Consider the following 20937-nt stretch of genomic DNA (forward strand, 5'->3'; position numbering starts at 1 on the left):
CATTTGAGTAAAGCTCCAAAAGTGTAAAAAGTCAAATAATATGAATTTCTTTCAGGTTTTTCCATGTTTTTTCAACAAACTAATAAGTGAAGCATTTTCATGAAATGTTTTTCACATGTGCAAACACACACACACACACACACACACACACACACACACACACACACACACACACACACACACACACACACACACACACACACACACACACACCACACACTTTGTGTTGCTGAGACAGTTTCTCTGGGCTGACTCTGAAAACATATAATGATTGTACCTTTAATATCATGAGGGTACATTTTGGGGAGGAGTAAAAAAATATGGATATGATCTTTCCTCAGTCTATTATTACTGGGAGGATAGCTGAGTAGACATTTACTGTACTGTACATTCAAAGGGAATGCTAAATTACTGTGTGTCCCTATGAACATAATGGGACTCATATTCAGTACATTCACTAAATGGATGGTTTAGTGGCCTGTTCATTCATCCAGGAAGGACTGGGTGAGAGGTTTTTAAGATAATATTATCTAATACATGGAGCATGGATCTTACCATGTCCTCAAAATACTGAATCAGTGGTACGTTTCCTTTATAGTACATTAATTTAAATTAAGAAGGCTGGTGCACATTACATTATACAAAAAAAGATTTCTATGAATTTCAGAGCTCAGACTTGCTTGCTTGGGAAAATGTAAAGCATGTAGTTTTGCACTTTGCTGCAATCTTTGTCCACACTGAACATTTGAAAACAAGAAACTTGATACGTTTTCTAATAGCTTCAAAATGTGCATATCCTTGTAAACAAAAAATGTAAAATAAGTACATAAAGGCCAGTGCTCGACCTTGACACCAGATTTTAGAAAACATTTTGTTTGGATCAAAACAGCTCTCTTGGCTGAACGTTCTTTATCAACACTACATATTGGACATGTAATGCATTTGTAGATGGGTAGTCAAGATATCTTTATTCATAAGCTGTGCCACTGTGACGGTCAGAGTTTGAACCCATGTGATCTGTGCACCATAGCACTGTGTTTGTCTTTTGACCTGCTTGTTCACCCCCTCTAAGAAGATACTGGGTCATTCCATGTCGAATCAACAAGCCATGACATCCACCATCTCAGATTGTTCTGAAATGGTGTCTGTTGTTAGAAACATAAGATACTGTAGGTGTTTTTTGATTGCATTCATATACTTTGTAGAGTTAGGCCTACATTATATTATAATGAGAACCAATGTTTTATTTTCAGATGTGATGCCTAAAAGAATAAATTACAGTTTGTGCCCATGCATGATTGAGGCATATCGCCTCAACAGAGAGGGAAGCATCACAAACCTGTTCACTCTCACCAAAGAATTCAAAATGGTCAGGAAGTCACTCGGGCAGAGAGTAGAAGAGAAAATCTGGGATGAGGCGCATCAGGGTCACGATACCTACCATTGTGTGTTGTGAGTGCTAACTTATAAATCCCATCTTTTCATTTGGCAAGACATTATATTAAACATTCAAGTGCTGGTAATCTATGCATGTATAAAAATCTCTTAATTGTCCCCCATGATGAAATCGGGGAGGGGACTATGATTTGGTCTCTGTCTGTTTGTATGTCACAAAGTTCTGTCTGTTCATGCATCACACGCTTTATCTCCGACACCACTGGACACTGAACAATTTTTATGAAATTTGGGTGAAAGATGTGTCTTGCCATAGAGATTGTTTAGGAGATTCAAGGTGACACAGATTCATCATTAAAAATGTCATAATAGGGTGCAAAGTGGAGAGCTAGGAGTGTAGCCTAATGCAGTAGGCCTATAGCCTAACACATTTGGGAATATATTTTGAGAAATTGAAATTTGAGCCTATATCATCAAGGAAACCAGAGTTGTGTAACCTAGGTATTTGTAAATAGAATATAAATTGGCTTTGCAAATATTTTGTCTGAGAGCACAACGAGGACCACCAGGAAGTAGTACCATATGAACATCCATAACTTAATAACAACAAATCTGATTGGAATAAATAAGCAGACGGATTGGTAGAGACATTAAACAGCAGAACAACTTTATTTGTTATGTATTTATTCATGTATAACATAGAAATACACTAAATCATGAGGTGGGATTATTTGGAACACCCAAATAATATCTGAATCAGGAACATTTAAGCGATTTGAGAGCTCTATTGATTGCACATGTATATTCAGTTGATGGTTGTGTTATGTGGTGGTTATTCAAAGAGAATTCATAGGACGTTCAATTAAGGATTTTATAACCAATTGCAGCCATGTTGTCACTGCTGTGCAGTCAGAATTTCACTACAGTTGTCCAACTCGAGACAGATGCATTGCTCCTGCCTGTTTTTACCTGGCCTTGCCTGCTTTCTAGTCAGTTCAGTCAGGACACTCAGGTTCGTTTAACCATTTATTACATGAAAATGTTAATACATTTAAGCTTGGTGTAATTGGATGGCTCCACTCCACTCCCTGCAAGGAGTTTGAATGACCACAACATACAAGTATACAATATGGCAGGGAGCCCCTGACTCATCAAACCCTCCATAGGTAGGCTACAAACAGAGCAACCAAGTGGGCGGAGGCTGGGAGTGGTGGGTGGGATTAGACTCCACAAAATGTCCTCTCATAGCCAGTACAGTCATGTCACAACTGTTGAATGCTATGCTATGCCTTGTACATGTGATGCTGTTTTTGCAGCTGAACCAGCTTACCTGTTACCTGATGGACAGCTGCTCTGTTCGACTTAAGAGTGCCCCACCTGATCTAACTCTAGGTCCATTTTGGAATATCAGTTCTCACTGAATAAATGGGAAGCCTGAAAAAGGGGACAATGTAACCTTTTTTGCAAATAAGTCGACACCTGAAAAGGGTCTGAAATACAGAACTTTCCTGGAAAATATGGGATATCTAGTCACCCTATTCATTAAATAATGCAGCCAAAGCTATTACATACTCTTCTGTGGCAAGGACATGAAGCCTAATCTATTCAACTAGTTCTCCAGGATTAGCCAGTAAAATGGCCTACCTTTGATAAACACCTTCTTCTCAGCTCCTCAAAATGCTTACATGATCAAATTGCTCACTGGAACTGTGATTGGGGAAAAATGATAAGAGACAGCCAATTGCTTGAGACAAAAAAACAGTACTTATTACTTTATTGAAAGTTACATGTGACTAAGTCAAGAGCCATTGTTTGAGTTTCCTTTACAAAAAAGTTGATTGGTTGTTTCCTCTCTATGTACAAATGAACTGAGTGGTGGAGAATGGAGCAGTGATTGTCTGCTGAGTAGAGTGTTAAATCATGTGGAGATAAGAATGTTGTCACTTAAAGGGATACTGTAGTCAACTCCAAAATCACAATTTTCCACTTTCCAATTACCTTCACATCACTCCAGTTGATCCACAAAGACACTTTTTATGTCAATGTCGTTAATTTATTTGGAAAATCACAGAAATAGGATTTTAGAGTGAACTATCCCTGAACTATCAACATCATATGTCCATTTTCTCCTGTAACGGGAAAGGCCACTTTGATATCCAGGTGTCTCATGCTGACAGAGTGAAGACGATTTTATATCAGGTTGATGTCTTGTAGACATACAGTACTCCCGCACCAACTAAGCCCGAAATCGATAATATCAAGGAGTTAAAACTGAGGAGTGTGTGCTGGCCGAAATATGCCATTTGATGTTGTGGTTCATACGTGAACATTCTGTTTCTGCTGTGTCTGCTGTACTCCCAATCCACTCATCCACTCACAACATACAACTCCTGCTGTTTACAGCAACATCTTTCATCTTTTTCTCCCTGTCAATGTGACATTGTTGATAGACAGGTGTGGAAATGATGGTCACGTGGGTTGAAGTGTTTTTCAAACACAAACAAGTCCAGACTAGGGATGAAGGAAATGTAGCACCAGCACACACTCCTTCTCGGTTTTAACTCCTTCATAATATGAAATACAATAGACAAACAGAATAAGAGACAATAAAATAGAGTAAGTGCAGGTATTCCTAACTTGTTAACAGTTCTATTCACAATCATGACATCAATATTTCATTTTCAACATACACACACTGAATTTAAATGTTGAGATTTGTTTAAGTATATATTTGTTGTACTATCAGGGCCTACCTTTACAATGATTGAACTTACAAAATGTTATTTGCATCCAATAGTTAATTAATGTTTGGACGTTTTGGCTGTTTTGTTGTTCGTAATTCAGCTAGCAATATCAAACATTTTACACAAAGTTACTCTTACATACTGTATACTGTAGTAACGCTGTTATTACTTTAGTAACACGATTTTGTGAACACGTTTTTACATGGTGTTTTAGTTATTGCTTTATAATTACATAGTAATTCAGCTCAGCAGCTTTAACATGTTGACACAACGTGTTTACAAGAGTAAATAGTGTTACTGCACAGGCATACAGTAAGAGAAAGTTAATGTAAACTGAGACCCTTTTCAAACCACTCTTGATTTGACCTTTCCACCACAGATAATACTCAAGGCTAGGTTTTGGAGAGATAAAAAGCCAAATTGCTAAATGGTCAAAATGATCAAATCGAAAGGAAGGAAAAAAGTAATTGCAAGTAGCCTAAAGCCAAAATAATTTGCACTTATCTGATTCTTATCAGCTTTTAAAAGAGTCAATAATTAAATTCTTGTGTGATGTGATCTCATGGCTCTCTCTGGTTAATAACTGGCAATGGCAATATTAACATAATGATGATGTACAGTTCAATTGGCTCAATCATATTGGCTTCACCCGCATGTATGATATCTGTGTTAAGTGTGTTCACATGATATGCCTTAAAGTCAGACTGAAATAAAAAAAAAAAACTTTTGTTATGTCAGATTAACAACAATGTAGCACAAACTCACATTTCGAAGTTCACTTTCAAAGTAAAGTTTGTTAAATCGGCTTTAATTCATTTATAGATTTCTTCTGCTCAGACTGATTCAGGACTGACTAGGCATGTGTCTTTGGTGGTTGACTGACAGCCCATCTAGCCAGTCAGTGTTACAGCTGGTTGTTAGCTAGTACTAGCTACCCGTTCAACCATATCCCATTTCATAGAGAATTTACTCTACTCACTAAAATCATAGTGTACCTAATATTGACTGGTAGAGTATTCATATTCAGAGCAAATGTCCTGGGTTAAAATCTGCCGACATCGAGCAGCAGGGATATTAAGTTTATATGAACTTTTGCTAGCTATTAGCTAAGCTAACTGTCAAACTCTACTGTCTACATGGCTTGACAAGCAACTTTGTTGACAGTCGAAGCGGGCACACTTCACCAGTGCCTTATCTTGATTGGAGAACGTGCAACTGTTTTGATGTGATGGCAAAAGTCAGAGCTATTTACAATGCTATAAAATATAAAAGGAGGTGGCGAACTTTGAAGCATTAACATCTTCATTTTATAGTGTAATTTAGTGATTTCCATTTCAGTCCAACTTTAATGGTGAATCAACAATTCCACATAAAATGAAATGGTTCATATAGCCTTGAAAATATTGTAGGTACTTTATTACACAAAGTTAGGAATTAATTGATAGGATTTAGCTTGTTAATATTTATCTTTCTTGTTGTATACAGTACACTCATAGTTGGATTAGTAGCATCCTTAACTCTCCTTGTTTACCCTTCCTCTTTAAGACTCATCCATGAGCTTACTGCAGCGCATCTGGGGCAATTTGCTTAATTAAGTTATTTATTAGAACTTCAAGCAGACCCTAACGAGATTTCGATTGTCCCTTTAGATTCCATTTAGCAAGCCAGTTAACAAATGTTAATCTTTAAACAAACTATTTTTCGCTGTTTTACTGCCCGTCTCTAGCTCCATTAACTCTCAGTATTTTTGCATAATTTTTCACCCTTATCCAGCAGATTATGTTACACTGGCTCCAAAATTAATCACTTCCATAGGTGTCATTATCACTGCTAGACAGTTCTTCAAAGAGATACTCTTGCACCGAGTTTGTTTGAACAGAGTGCATAATGGAAAGGAGGCGCACATTTGAGGGGACAAAGAGAGATTGCTTTTTAAGATAACCATGACCAATGGGGAAAAAAGTCTGTAAATATCCTATTGACTACGTTACTAAATTACAAGCATCTCTGCCAAGACAGCAGTTTAAAATATTGTATGCCCACTTAAACAGTATAGGCCTACAGGTATATATGTAAATGTAAATGCAATAGCTCTGGCTGCCTATAGGCCAACTTGATTTTAGTAAAAAAAACAAAATAAAAAAAAACTCTTTCTCAAGACTGCTGTTGACTTATTGGTGCTATTAGATGACTTTATTTCCAAAAGTTATTTATCATTTCTTGCGGCAATCACGGTGGAATCCATGGTTTTGGCTCAGGTGTGACTGAGCTAGCAGCACTAACTAAGGGGTAACTTTAGTTAACTTTACAAATTTTGCAAATGGTCAATTACATTTACGACGACAGCCCTTTCCAAGACAATAATATCAATCTTCATTATCGTCACTTTTGAAAGAAAATGACTAAATTATCAGCCATAGTTGTGATGGCCTAAAATGCATTTCTATCAAACACAAAACAGTTTAAAAAGTGTTTGTGTTCTGCTGTTGGAGAAGCATGATAATTTCATTGATTTTTGTGAAACAAAAAGATAGATGGTTGTATAAAGCAGTGAAGGCACATATCCTCCAGCAGTTTTTTAGAGGCAGTTTTTTGTGATGAAATGAAATCTTGAGAATGTTTAAACTGTGTGCAAGGGGGCTTGTGTAGTGTGTGGCTTGTGTAAATGTCAACAAGATGTACCTACAGTATGTTCTAGCAGTCCTTTGACACAACTCAATTATGTCTTTTTGGGCAGGCTTATTTCTAGGTGGCTAACCTTCCCAATTGTGTACCTAGCTGGCAGCTGCTTTTCCCCAGGACTACGTCTGAAGTCTGTATTTGGGCCTTTAGGATAGAACCACTTGTGTCCACAGCTTTGCTGCATATGCTCTATGACTAACTGAAACATCCTATGCTGCTACAGTTTTACAAACTGGCAAACACAGCTTGAACCAACATGGCAGAACACATCTGACATTATATGAAACAGCACATATAACCCTCCTAAATTTTACACCCACTAATACTACCTGCAGATGTCATTGAAGGCTTTAAGGCTCTGACATAATATGACTTTGAAGTGAAGTTTTCTTAGTTTTACTCTTTTTCTTTGCACCTCTTTATCCCTTCCTCCCTGCAAGACTTAGGGGTGCAATGTTATGATGCCACTGTCGAACACAAGCATCTTGCTGCTTAACCACAGGAAATAAATTGAGACAGATTATTCTGTTTATTCTGCTGCAATGATTGTAGGAGAAGACAGAAACCATATTTAAGGGCATTGTGCCCCTTTTACTGTATTATTTACGATGGAATATCACCTGGGATAACAAAGCCATGGGTGCAGATACCTACAGTAACAGGAATGTAGTATTTTTTTTTTTTACTCCAAACGAGGGGTGAGGAAATTAATTTCTATATTGATCAAATTCACTAGTTGTTTCAGGTACACTATGAAAGCGTAGAATTCATGAGGAATTGTCGCGTTTCTATCAAGAGTGTGAAAGTCCACTCTATTTTTATAAATAACAATGTAAAATGTTATACTGTAGACCACAGTGAACACTGCGAAAGACCACAGAGCCAGTTAGAATGGCAGCACTGTTTTGAATTGACCACTCGTCAATACTTTACCTTCGTACTATGAGTACTTGAAAATGTCACTGTTTGTAATTGCAGGATGATAAAAGAGATTGGGTCACTGTTTGTCAGTCCAAGGGTCACTGCAACTTGAGAAAGTCCTGGACATTTGTGCATTGGGTCCTTCCACTGGGTCTGAAACCCACCCCAAAGTCTAAGCTTTGCATCATTTGCATTATAATAAATATTGTTCACAAAATCTCCCAAGGGCCTTCTTTGAAAAATCCAAACCAGTAAGTGGCAATAAACATTTTGAATGGAAAACCACCTCACATTAGTTAGTCCCACCTATATTGATGCATACTGTGCATACACACCAATCAAATGTCTCATAGCAATGTGGTTGTTGTTATCTCCTATTTCCTTCTTTGTATCATTCATATCTTCTCTGTTTCCCTCCCTGGTTTGTGTTATTGTTCATACCGAATCCAGCGCTGGACTGGAGGCTAGGATGCAAAGATATTGCTGCCATCGCTATGGCCATAGAGATCAGCTAGCTTCTTGAACCGAGGCCCCCAGTCACTGAGGTAGTCATAGTTCTGCTCCGAGTCCGTGCTCACCGACTCCAGCGAGCTGAGGGACTCAGCAGCCGAGCCGCTGCCCTCGAAGGCATACGTCTGCAATGAGTCGTAAGGAGGAGCGGACGGATCCACATCTGCCTCCTTGAGCCTATCCCAGATAAACTCTCGGAAAATGCCGTTGTCCGTCGGCGGTGCCGCCACTATTTTGTACGGTGGTGGCCGGGAGGAGGAGGAGGAGGAGGAGAAGAAAGTGGGCACTTCTGGGGTGACATCGCGTCGAGTCTTGCCACTGCTGCTTTCGCAGACTGCATTGAGGTTGCGTAGGGCGACCATGTCAAAGGCCTCAGTGTCTTCCTCGCCGCCGCCCTCATCATCATAGCGGACAATGTTCTCTCGCACATCCCGCTCATCGTCCAGGATCAAGGGCTCCTTCTTCCGCCGTCGCATCGTCACAATCAGCAGGACCAGCACTGTGGAAAAAGGGAGGAGAGGGTCAGTGTCACCATCAGTAAGCAGAATTAATTAAACTCATCTGTATCATCTCCAGCACCAAACCAGCGTCTACATATGTGAAAACAGAAATCTGAAAGAATTGGTTTTCAGCCATATTGTTGTCGTTTCGTTTTTCCATTTTTCCTCTGATTGGTCTGATTTTGTAGACCATGTGGTTAACAGTGAGCAATGTACCCACTGTGGTCTGGAAAGGCATTTTTTTCACTCTTGTTGAGTCCCGTGTTAAGAAAAAATACAAGTAATGTTCTGTGCAGGCACATTGTTGTCTCACACTACAACAATGACAGGCTACATCTGACTGCCACCTGTTGGCTCCTAAACCCATCAACAGCCCTTGGAGGCATGCAGAGAAACAACTTGGTTGACACAGCGATAAAGACACAGTGGAGGTGAATGATAAAGAGAGATAGCATCTGGTTTACATGTATTACAATAACAGCATGGTATTCATTGAGTTTTCAGGGCCATCTTCGCTGTCAGACCTGACTCACAATAGTACTTTTGTTCCTTTCAGACACTGTAGATGGGCTTGATTTTGCTTCCCCATCTGAGTGGGCAGGGTCTACACTTTCCTGACTGTATTCCATTGGTTCCATCACACCATTTTAAGCCTGGAAGAGTCTTATCTTGTCTAAGAGAGTGCTCGTATTGTCTGGAAAATTACATTGAGCCAGAGGAGTTGATCCGCTACATTAGTTTGATCAATATCTTCATTTATGAAGTTAATTTGTATCTGAAAGCTGAACAACGAGTGAGGTGGTGTCTGGAGAAGGTGTTAATAATTACAGGTATGAGTGAACCCAAGGTTTTCCCATTTGAGCTTGACAACTCAACATTATCTTTGTCCAGCTCAAATTAATACATATAGACTCCTTAACACTGGGTTTTCAACTAATCATGGGGACTGCCATCGCAGCCATGTATAGCTCTCTATGACCATAGTTGGAGAACCCAGCTGTAGAGGCGGTCGCTAGTGGCTTCTCCTCTTCTGTGAGATTTTGAGTTGATATAGATGATTGACCCCCCCACTCCCACCAAAACTACGTTTTTGGAATGACCCTACATAAAGATAAACACACAGACAACATGAGCGAAGAGATTTGGTGCGACCCAATATGCTGTAAATATCAGGGGTTTAACGGTGAGTCACACCAGTCGCCTGCTCACACAAGCTGCTTACCCTGGCCAGGGCAGCGGTAAACATTTTTTATTGGCACAGCATATGCCTATCTGAGCAATAAGACAGGATTATATGCCGCCATAAAGTACAGGCCTTAAAAGCAAACGGGCCAGGAGGATGCCCAAGCCATGATGATGCAAAACTCTCTCTTGCAAAAGACAGGATGGACGATTGTCTGACGTGCTGAAAAAAGTACATCATAAATTCCCATAAAAAACAGAAGTTAAAACAATATTAACCAACTTATTCATAATATGACAAAAGCAAGTGTTATAGCCTATACACACCAATGTGAAGGCCAATTACCAAGCAGACACTAAACTAAAGACACTAAATTTAGGCAATTATTCTACACACGGCATTGCTTGACATACTTGACGTGCCTTTGCACACAAATCCACAACTGTTTGCCTTCAAAAGCACATGCCGTATACCCCACGATTGGGTGGATGTCTCGCTTTCTTTTAGAATGTCCAACACAAATGCGTATAATGAGCTTTACTGATAAAGATGATTAGCTTAATATTGATTATTAGTTGTGGAAGTGGCTATTTAAGCAGAGAGACTTCTCTATATGCAATACAGCATCTCATCTAACAGGAACACATTCTCACCAACAAAACACAATCCAGATAGCCTACTGTGTACTATATAACATAATCAAGAGACCCTGAGGAGTATTGTTGTTTCATAATTATTTATCTTGTTGTTATCTTGCACAATCAATGCAAATAATTGGCTTAGGACAAGTGCTTAACTAAAAATAATGGCACAGTGACATGGAGGAGAATTCCCTTTGCCTTTATGGGTACCTGAGGTAACATCCTGCCTTATGTTCTTCCATTCAAAAGGCTGCTGGGTAAACTTAGAACAATCATCTTGACCAAGTACACATTTTTTAGATAAACCTGCCCAGTGGTGAGAACCTGTTGTTTAAACTACAGTAGACCAACATAGCTACAGCACTATAGCAGGGGTCAAACCTGTGTGCTATAAAACATTTTTAGTGCATAGGTGAAGTTATGGTTGATGGTGCTTATTTGAATTTCCTGTCATTTGCAGCTTTTGACAACCCATAACCTCTCATACATAGATTTTGGTCTTAAATAAGGTTATGATAGGATTTACCAATGACCCTACAGTGTGTACACTCGTTCAACTGTAATGTCTTAGCAGCAGGACCTGATTTAGCAACAGCGCAGTTTTGACGTAAGATGGATGTGCATGATGTGTGGCGGATCAATGGCTCAATGTTCAGTAATTGAATTGAGAACACAATCCATCATGCAAAATCAATGACGCAACAAGTGGAATATTTAGTGGTTGCCGGTTCTCATCTACTATAATGAGCGAGCACTGTTGGAACACGACATTCTTCTTACTCCCATCCTCCTTCCTTCAGGCTCTCACCCCCACCTCCCTCCCTCTCTCTATCCTCTCCCTTCTCTCCATCCGCAGGCTCATAAGCCAGAGGCTCGACTAATCAAGTCAACCACAAATCTATTAAAAGCTGCCAGTCCATGCTGCAGACTCAGAAATACTACTGAATGTATGCACATTTTAATATGAATTTATTATAACCCATCTTAATATATACGGAATCGGCCTTTGCAGCACTATTGACCCATGCTGGCTGTACGTACAGTCTTATGTACAATAGATTAATGTATATCCACTGTATTTACATGTCACTTGCTCTTTTCCTTTGTTTGATGTTGAAAGCATTAGGCATTGCAGATCCACTGTTAAGGCACCTACATACATTTTCAAGGGAATCATTCACTACAATTTAAAAACCAAGCTGAGAAAAAAAAATGACAGGAAGAGAGATCACCTTTGTCACTGACAGCAGACTGGGTCTTGTTAGAAAAATAGTATTTGACATATTGGGTCAGATGTACCTCAGCTGAGCAGGAACAGTCAACATTCACCCATCGCTACAATTACAGTACATGTCGCCCAGAATGAGGGGGACAGAGAGAGACACATAAACCGTGTATCAGCTGTGGCAAGGCGGTGGTGTTAGCAGATGGAATGCCTAGATCCTGGGGATCAACAGAGTTTTGTTCTGGCCTACTGAAGCACAAGGAGAATGGATTCAAAGGTATTCAAGGGAAACTGTATCTCAAAAAACGATATCTCTGTCCAGCTGTCATAATTTGAAACGCTCCCCAGAAATTCTTCAGATTGCCTTAAAAATACACAACCTCAAATCTTGCCTCATTAAAAAGATTGAGCCACACAAACACACTCATTTACGTATTATTTATGTATGTTAAACAATGAAAGAATATGTGCTCATAAATGTTAAAGCATAATGCATACAATTCTCTTGTCAGTCACAAATGACAACCTGTCTCTAAAAAGATTGTGTGGGTGGAGCAGAGGGATGGTGGTGCAATTCAAATGTGCTGAATTGGGACAAATAAAGTTGTGTTAAATATGAACAATGACAACAACAACACAACTGCAACGATGCCTTGGGGACAGCTTAGCCCAGCCCTTGTGTTTCTCTCGAAGTGTGACTCAAGCACCACTTTTCGGGATGACTAATGTGCACAGGCGACAGTGGGTGCATCTGTTGTTAATTCCTTATTAAAAAGGATGTATTCTACATTCTCATGACTTTCCCCGCAAAATAACACCTCTCTCCATCGACCATGAAGGAATGGGCCAGACCCTAGGGGAAAGGCTTACTTGGCCCAAAATATCTGCTGGGTTGAGGCTGGGAGCAGTGGCTTAATCCCAGGACCATGGGAAGAAGCTTTGGGTATTGAGGGAAGAGGTGGGAAGGTTCTACAGCAACACAAGGATGCAAGACACTGTCTCCACAACAACAGGAGAAAATACAAGAAAAAATGGAGAATTGGATACTACAGTTTAAGAAGGGTGCAGTTATTGCAGTGGGTCTGATAGATGGAGATGAGGGACAATCTGAGAGTCAGACTGGAATTAAAATGAACCCGACTTTTACAATGTTTTCTTCTAATTTCTTCTAATTTTATTTTTTATCTCAATGAGGCTAACCATTAGATGAATAAAGGTTAAATTAATTCTGTTTCAACATTAGATGAATAAAGGTTAAATTAATTCTGTTTCAACAATTCCCAAAGACATTGATTATGTTTGATATACTTACACTCATATTTAGTGAAAGGATTATAATTGCTGGTTCATGATGATTGCTAAATAGGTTTACATTCGAGAAGGCTCATCTGTATTCGTCTAGTAGATATCTAGCTCCATCAATGGGTAGTGTGTCAAATGCCATGCAAGTCACTTTAGATGAAAAATTCTGTTAGGCAAAGAAATAATTGGATGTAGAGATATTACAGCAGGTACTTTGAGAGGGAACTTTCACTCTCCAGCCAGAAACAATTAGGGTTGATTTTCACAGGTGCCTAGGAAGTTTTGAAATGTCAGCTTCTCCCCTCTCTTTATCTCTCTTTCTCGCTACCCAGAAAAAGAACAATCACAAAGCAATCTGTTGATTGATTGCTAGCTTGTAAGAGACATTTTAGGTGTAGGGTTCTGCATGACAGATGAAGACAGAGGTTTAGAAGGAGAATGAGGAGAGGAGAAAGGTAGCAAGAGAGGGGAAGACAAGTACATAAAAAAGTTAAGTAGAGCAGGTAGGTGCAGACATTTGCCTCAACATGTAATTTTTGATTGAGAGCTTGGGAACTATTTGGGGAATTAGGTACAGTATAGTCACCATGTTGTTATCATAATCAAATCAACACACTATGCTAACTCATGCTGTCCACTGAGAGCTGAATTATATACTACGAACTCGGTTGGACCAAATAAGTCCTTACACTGTGTGACCGACAAAACAGCAATTATCAAAGCAAGCAATCAATCAACCTTTGAAATCTTGCATTCTCTACCACTGAGCTCAGTCCTTGTAACAAAATAATCCCAACTGACTGTTTTGCCAATCAGAGAGAATGAATGTTACAAACCAACACGTGGACTCTGATCAAACAATCAGTGAATAACTGCAATCAAGACCATGTCGCCATGGCGGCCGGATGAAAACAGGCCAATCATGTGTCCACTCTAAGTGGGCTCTTCCTTGATTGTAGCACTGCTACTGCAGGGGTCGGACCATCGACAGTCTGATAGGACTCCCACTAAAGCTTGAATCGGTTGTTTTATACATAGATGTCAGAGATTGGGACATTTTGATTTAGCAAAAAAACAAAGGGATGTTGTAAAACCATCCATGGACTGATATTTGAGTTAGAATGCACACCCACTCTTCGAGTGGTTTAGGGCACTCATTACAGTTTTTCTCGACTGCTTACACCATTTGTATAAAACTGAAGTTCACAGGGCCACAGCAATAACATACATTTTCAGCAAAAAAAAAAAAAAGCAAATGTTATGCACCTTTTTGCAAAAACAGTGAACACAACTTAATTGAGTAAGTGTTGACAAACATGGAATTACTTCCTTACAGCATATAGCTATTTCTCCTATTACAGTGAATCTCTACTCCATGCAGTACATTGTAACTCTCATCACTCAACAATTCAACTAACAATCAGTCTGTAATCACGTTATGAAACAGATCACCAGTAATGTAACATGTGGCCTGGCAGACAGCAGAGAATAATATTGTTAATATTTCTGTTTGCATATTCTACATTAATGCCATTTTTGTTGTTGTAACTATCTGCTTGATTTAGAATATTTTAGATGAATTCTATACATTTGTAGTAACCAATCATCATTCCTGTACCATAAACTACAACATGTATCTGCTGAGTGAAATTCTTACTGTTCTTCAACCTTTGTTTTCACATGAAAGTTGTTCAACCTGCAATGCATATTGATAGTTTTAGTTACTATTTAGTGTGTCATTATGAAGTGAATGGTGGATTGAACTTTTCGTACCATTGCACTGATTTTTAGAGTTATAGTACATTTTGCCAAAGAAATGTGGCGTTTTGTGGCTAGGTAGGTTCTGAGTGCGATCCTCGCTCGGGGTAGCTGCTCTATTCCGTATCCCGTCGTTCCCAACAATATGTTTGTTATACTTTTCAGAACTAAACATACGTATATCCTACTCAATTAAATATAGGAGGGGCGGCGGTAGTCTCGAGGTTAGAGAGGTGGGCCAGTAACCGGAAGGCTGCTAGTTAGACCCACAGGGCTGACAGGTACAACTGGCAGGGTGTGAGCTGGCAACTGGAGGGTTGCTGGCATCAATAACTCAGGTGCCATCATCACTGTTTGTGCCCTTGAGGAAGGCACTTAGCGTGTGCACTACTCCGCCTCCAGCGGTGCTGCCCTGAGGCTGATGCTGTGCTGCTCCCAGCGTGGCATTGACACAGGTGTGTGTGTATATATACGTGTCTCGGGTTGGGTTTTCCGCTGAAAAATTGGTTAGTTGGTTTGGTTGGTTCTTTGCAGCCAAAATGAGGCCCAGTGATCTATGGTCTTATTACCCAGTAAACCTACTGAACACCACCATTTTGCAAAGAGTGTATGGCATGTGTAACAAACAGAAACAATGTAGGCTACGCTAGTGATGAAGGTAAGGATATTCAGCAAGTTAGGAGAGCCACCATCTAACAAAACAAAGCTACTTTAAAGAGCAGTCTCTCATGCTAAGCAGAGATACACTATGGGATGCTAAAATATAATCTTCTGTCCCAAACATGCAAACAGCATACGGTAGGTTTAGCTGAGATGGCAGTCTTAAGTTTTACAATGTGTACAGTGGGTTTGGCTACAATGCTAATCTCAACACAAATCTTACAGAAATCTAAAGGCATATAAGCAAAGATCAGCCTGAAGTCAGATATCCATTAGGTATACAGTGCTGTTAGTTCTGCTTAGATAGTCTCTAGCCTCTTACTCAGTGGTGTAATAATAGGCTTTCCTAAAACATGTTCTAATCCAACAGGGTACAGGCTCAACCATGATGGCCACCTCTTTCCCAGTAATGTAAGTAGTGTGCTTCCCTAAAGCAGGGTCTAATCCAACAGCAGACCAAAGTCTAAATAGTTTTAAAAAATGTTAGTCATGCACTTGATTTGGGTTGCCTGGTGTAATAGAGCCATTGGAATAGTCCCAAAAGTGCAAGCCAACCCGATGGACGAAGCAAGAAAAGTCAAGAGCAACTAAAGTAACAAAATATGGCGCGTCTTACCCAGCAGGGTGAGGATGCAGGCCAGGATAGCGATGAGGGCTCCGGTACTGAGGCCTGCAGAGAGCAAGGAGGCCTCGGTGCTGCAGGACTGGGGGTTCCCATCTGAGTCACAGTCACACACTCGGATGGAGAGGGTGTTGGTGCTGCTGAGGGCAGGGCTACCACTGTCCATGATCAGGACAGGGAGGTAGTACAGGAATTGGTCTCGTCGCTGGAAACCACCTCGCTTGGTCAGGACAGAAGCAGTGTTATCTATATGGAGAGGAAAGCACATTAATATATGGATGTATTATGTCTCTATTGTCAACTTTCTGCCTGCTGTGCACAAGGTGGGGCTAGCCATGCTTTGGGAGTGGGGGCTAGTGGCTGAACTGGAATTCAGTTAACTTTATGAGCCATCAACCCTTACCTTTGTTGTCTCTCAGGGTGAAGTTTTGTCTCCCAGCGGCCTCGGCAGTCAGGGAGAAGAAGAAGCGATGTCCACTCTGAGGCTCATCTCTGTCCACAGCGCTGATGGTCTCAATGACCTGAAGACCGGATGGACAAGGGTTCATTTGAGACATAATACAGTTCCATTTCCTTAGAGACTGTGTACAGTGAAGGTTGATATACTGTACATGTACTGCATGTTAATCCAGAAGACTTTTCCACAATCTCCTAAATAGCACCTGAACCCTTTTCATATGACCATCATTGGCCTCAATAATTCAGTTTCATTGGTGTATCTCAACTACATATGCTACTGTATATTCTATGTATATTGTATAACATATACAACTGCAATACACACAGATACGTTTATATATTTTACATTAACCACTATGTCTTGCAACAAAATTAATACAACACAGAACTGCGATGGAATTCTAGTCCTAAACATTCTACTAATCAAACAATATGAACTTGGAATCATCTCCCCAAAACATTGTTGTGGTCCAACATCAGTCCAAAACCAAATGGACATGGGGCAGCAATGAATTTAATAACAACGTCACTCGGCCAGTTTACTGAGACTTAAAGTGGAAAGCCATCCTCGGTTTACAATTTATTACACACAGAAACCCCCCCATAAAAGTGCTGTTTAAAAGATTATTATCAGTACCAGCCCATCAGGTGGTGTTATAAGAAGATTCCCTTGACTCTGCGGTGGCCTAATCCCTTGGCTTTGGCTAGGTTAAACACTGGGTGTGCAGAGCCTGCCCTCTCCAAGAGCTGCAGTCAGCACAAACTCAATCTGCCAGAAAAATCTCCTGAAAACAGACAACCCTGCCAGCGGGGAGGGAGTCCAGCAACAACAATACAACATTTTGGGATAAGTTGACTCACAGCCCAAAAAATGCTCTCTTACATGGTAAAAAAAACAACAACATGTGATTAACAGGACGTACTTAGTGTTTTAGGAATTCTGTCAGGGGAGAATTTGATCTCTCACAGTTACTGTACTGTGAGTGATGGCAGTGGGACTTGAGAGATTAAACGGCTTTTAGGGGCATCAAATAAATCCTAGATAACAGATTATCTTAATTCAATAATATTTATGTTTTGTTTGGTGTATTTGAGTGAAATATGCAGTCTTTGCCTGTGCCCAAAAACCATGTACAATGAGAAACAAGAACTGTTAATAGTGTAAAACAGTGTTATAACCTATAACAACCATTTATAGGTCGAAGGAGACACTTCAAATATATTAAAATTCATACACTTTCCACCACAAAGGCAAAATCAATGCTCTAAAGGTCTGATTAGCTGACTAAGGAGTGTAAGTGCTGGACTGCAACAAAAGCCTGTACACTCTGTATGCCCCCTGATAAACCCTATCCTACAAACTGTGTGGTCAGGCAGACATGCTAAACATACAAATGGAAACTACTACAGCTCATACATGTCAAGGAGGGTGGGCCACATTGCCAGTCAGACAACAACTACACAATGCCTTATAGCCATTTACGGGGTCAGTAGGCTTATAAAAACACATACATTTTAATCATTCAAAGAACTACTAGGCCAACAAATAAAGCGGTACTCTTTCTGTCATAACAATACAGGTGTTTGTGAATACATCCCAGGCAAAACATCCCTTGGAGATCACAACATAACAAATAATGAGAGAGAAAAAAAGAAGAACCAAGGGCACCTATACAATAGAGCAGACACCCTGAGATTGAAAACAGACGGTAGAGACAAGCTACATGAATAACCTCCATTGCAGGTGTGGGCTGCAAGGGGATGCGGGGACTCAGGCTTACAACCCACCATCTGTTTTTGCTACGGCTGAGGCGGCAACCCTTTTGGAGGTTTAGCAACTAAAACATTTGTTTTTTTCATTACGGTTCTGCTTTTGCAGGCAGAACTCGAGAGAGGGGGCTAGGACAGGGGTTGGCAACCTTTATGACGAGAAATCATAGTAAGTAACAATATTTGGGACCAGGTCCAAGTTGGACTGATGAGAAGTATAACAATGGATATGTCCCTGAAGAGTTAAAGGGGAATTTGTTTTTGGGATGTTTTTGTAAAATGTTTCTTTAACCAATCACCACTCATTGCAGATTGATGAACATTCAATACAAAAGACATGACAGTGACAACATGTAACTGACACTTTGTAATGCCACTTGATCAAATATTGAAATAATGATGGTGACAATTAATTTGAAGGATCTTACAATTTACATTTGAGCCATTTAGTAGATGTTCTTATCCAGAGCAATGTTATATTGCCTTGTAAACATATTCATAGCACATTATTATTGATACAGTCCATTTTTAGAGAGAATAAAGGCTACTGAAATGACATTGAAGGAGAATCTACCTAGGTGAAAGAAAAAGGCTAGAATTGTTTTATTCCAGAAGGCGGATTTGAATTAAAACATTAATTTCATAAAACAACCATTTAGAAACCCATTGTTGCATATAGACAAAACACCTGGTAAAATGTCTGTACACGATCAATCCACAAAAGGGAACTACTGTCTTGAACAAGAGATCCTAATAAACACGTACCACCTTTTTGTGGCTGATTGTTGTAATTACACCAGCGTAAGTTTTCTCAGAAAAATGGCGGAAATCACAAGTCTGTAAACAACAAGTTCTGCTTCACTTAAATAGTCTTGTACGTGCTCAAAAGGGTTAGTTTCTGGAATTCAATAGATACAAAATGCTTATAAGATGTCAAGAGATTTCTGAGTAAATTTATATTAGAAGAAAAAGATAATATTTTCATCTATATAACCTTCTCCTATCTATCTATCTATCTATCTATCTATCTATCTATCTATCTATCTATCTATCTATCTATCTATCTATCTATCTAACATTCTATCCATCCAACCAACCAACCAAACCATCTCTAACTTTATCCGCTACCATAATAAGACTCTCACTTTCTATCGATCTTCGAACCTTCTCTCACCTCCTTTTTCATCTTTTAAGCTAAATGCCCAGACTTGTGTAATTTGACTTGCTTGAAAAGAAAAAAAAATTCAAACCATTTATGCTTTTTGAGCTGTACTTGAATTTGCCTGAAATGCTATTTATTCCTATGGCCATTTGCTCTGAATGGGGACATTTCTAAATGCATTTTTAAACTTAATTAAGTTGCATGAATTAACATGGGTTGCCATGAGGACCATTGGGTTCCTATGATACATTTTAAAATGCATCTCCTTTCATATTTTAAGCTAAACTCTAAACTCAATAGAACTTTAAAATGTGTAACTGACTGACCCTACTTAAATAACTTCTATACATACTTTTTATACTATTTAAACTTTTCAAACATGGGGCACATTCATACAGTCATTAACACAAAGCATCTTTTAACTTGCAAGCCCACAACATTTCTTCAGGAACTTCCTTTTCCAGTGCACATTGTTGTTGTCCATTTAAAACTATCAATGAGAAATATTCACAGAAATACAAGCTCTGTTCATCACCCATAAAACCACGCATGCAGCACCTCCAGCACCCCTACTTCCTGTGGGTATGCCGTATACCCTACATGACACTGAAAAGGTCCTGCACATACAGTGCATTCGGAAAGTATTCAGACCCCTTAACTTTTTCCACATTTTGTTAAGTTACAGCCTTATTCTAAAATGGATTCAATAAATTTTTTTCCTCATCAACCTACACACAATACTGCAATCTACACACCATAATGACAAAGCGAAAACAGGTTTTTAGAAATGTTTAAAAATAAAAAACTTAAATATCACGTGTTATATGTGCATTTAGTCAAATGAATGATTTAGGACAGGGTTTATAATAATAATAATAATAATAATAATCCTAATAATAAACTTCATTTGTATAGCACCTTTCATACATAAAATGCAGCTCAAAGTACTTTTGAAACATTAAAACAAGACCAAGTAAATATGGCAATAACAAATAAATACAATATCATAGATGAAAATAAATGAAAACAAATGAGTAGAAATAAATGTAATAAAATAAAGAAAATAAAAACACTGTTTAGGGGATAAAGCACAGCTAAAAGCCTTCCAGTAAAGGTATGTCTTAAGCTCTTTAAAAAACAAATGTCCACAGAGCCTGCCTGTTTGATATACATGGGTAGGGCGTTCCACAATTTCGGTGCATAATACCTAAAAGAAGCTTCCTTTGTTTGTGGAGTACTTTGGGCACGATTAAAAGACCAGCATTGGAGGATCTAAAGGGCTTTTGTGGTTGATAGGATATTAAAAAGTCAGAGATGTATGAAGGTGCTATGCCATTAAGAGCTTTGTAGGTAATTAAAATCAATTCTAAAAGAAACTGCGAGCCAGTGCAATTCAGTTAAAA

General features: G+C 39.2%; 1 protein-coding gene across 1 annotated transcript in view; it reads right to left on the minus strand.

Annotated features, from left to right (window-relative positions):
- Positions 1–8206: 8206 nt before the first annotated feature.
- Positions 8207–20937, minus strand: part of cdh7a (cadherin 7a) — a gene marked incomplete at both ends in the record, with an annotated part of 51690 nt that continues 38959 nt past the window's right edge. The window contains 3 exons of the mRNA XM_083668973.1: positions 8207–8751; positions 16138–16389; positions 16547–16664. Coding sequence (XP_083525099.1) covers positions 8207–8751; positions 16138–16389; positions 16547–16664 — 915 coding nt within the window. The remainder of the gene's footprint in view (positions 8752–16137; positions 16390–16546; positions 16665–20937) is intronic.

The sequence above is a fragment of the Argentina silus genome (assembly GCF_951799395.1).
Source record: "Argentina silus genome assembly, chromosome: 1".
NCBI lineage: Eukaryota > Metazoa > Chordata > Actinopteri > Argentiniformes > Argentinidae > Argentina > Argentina silus.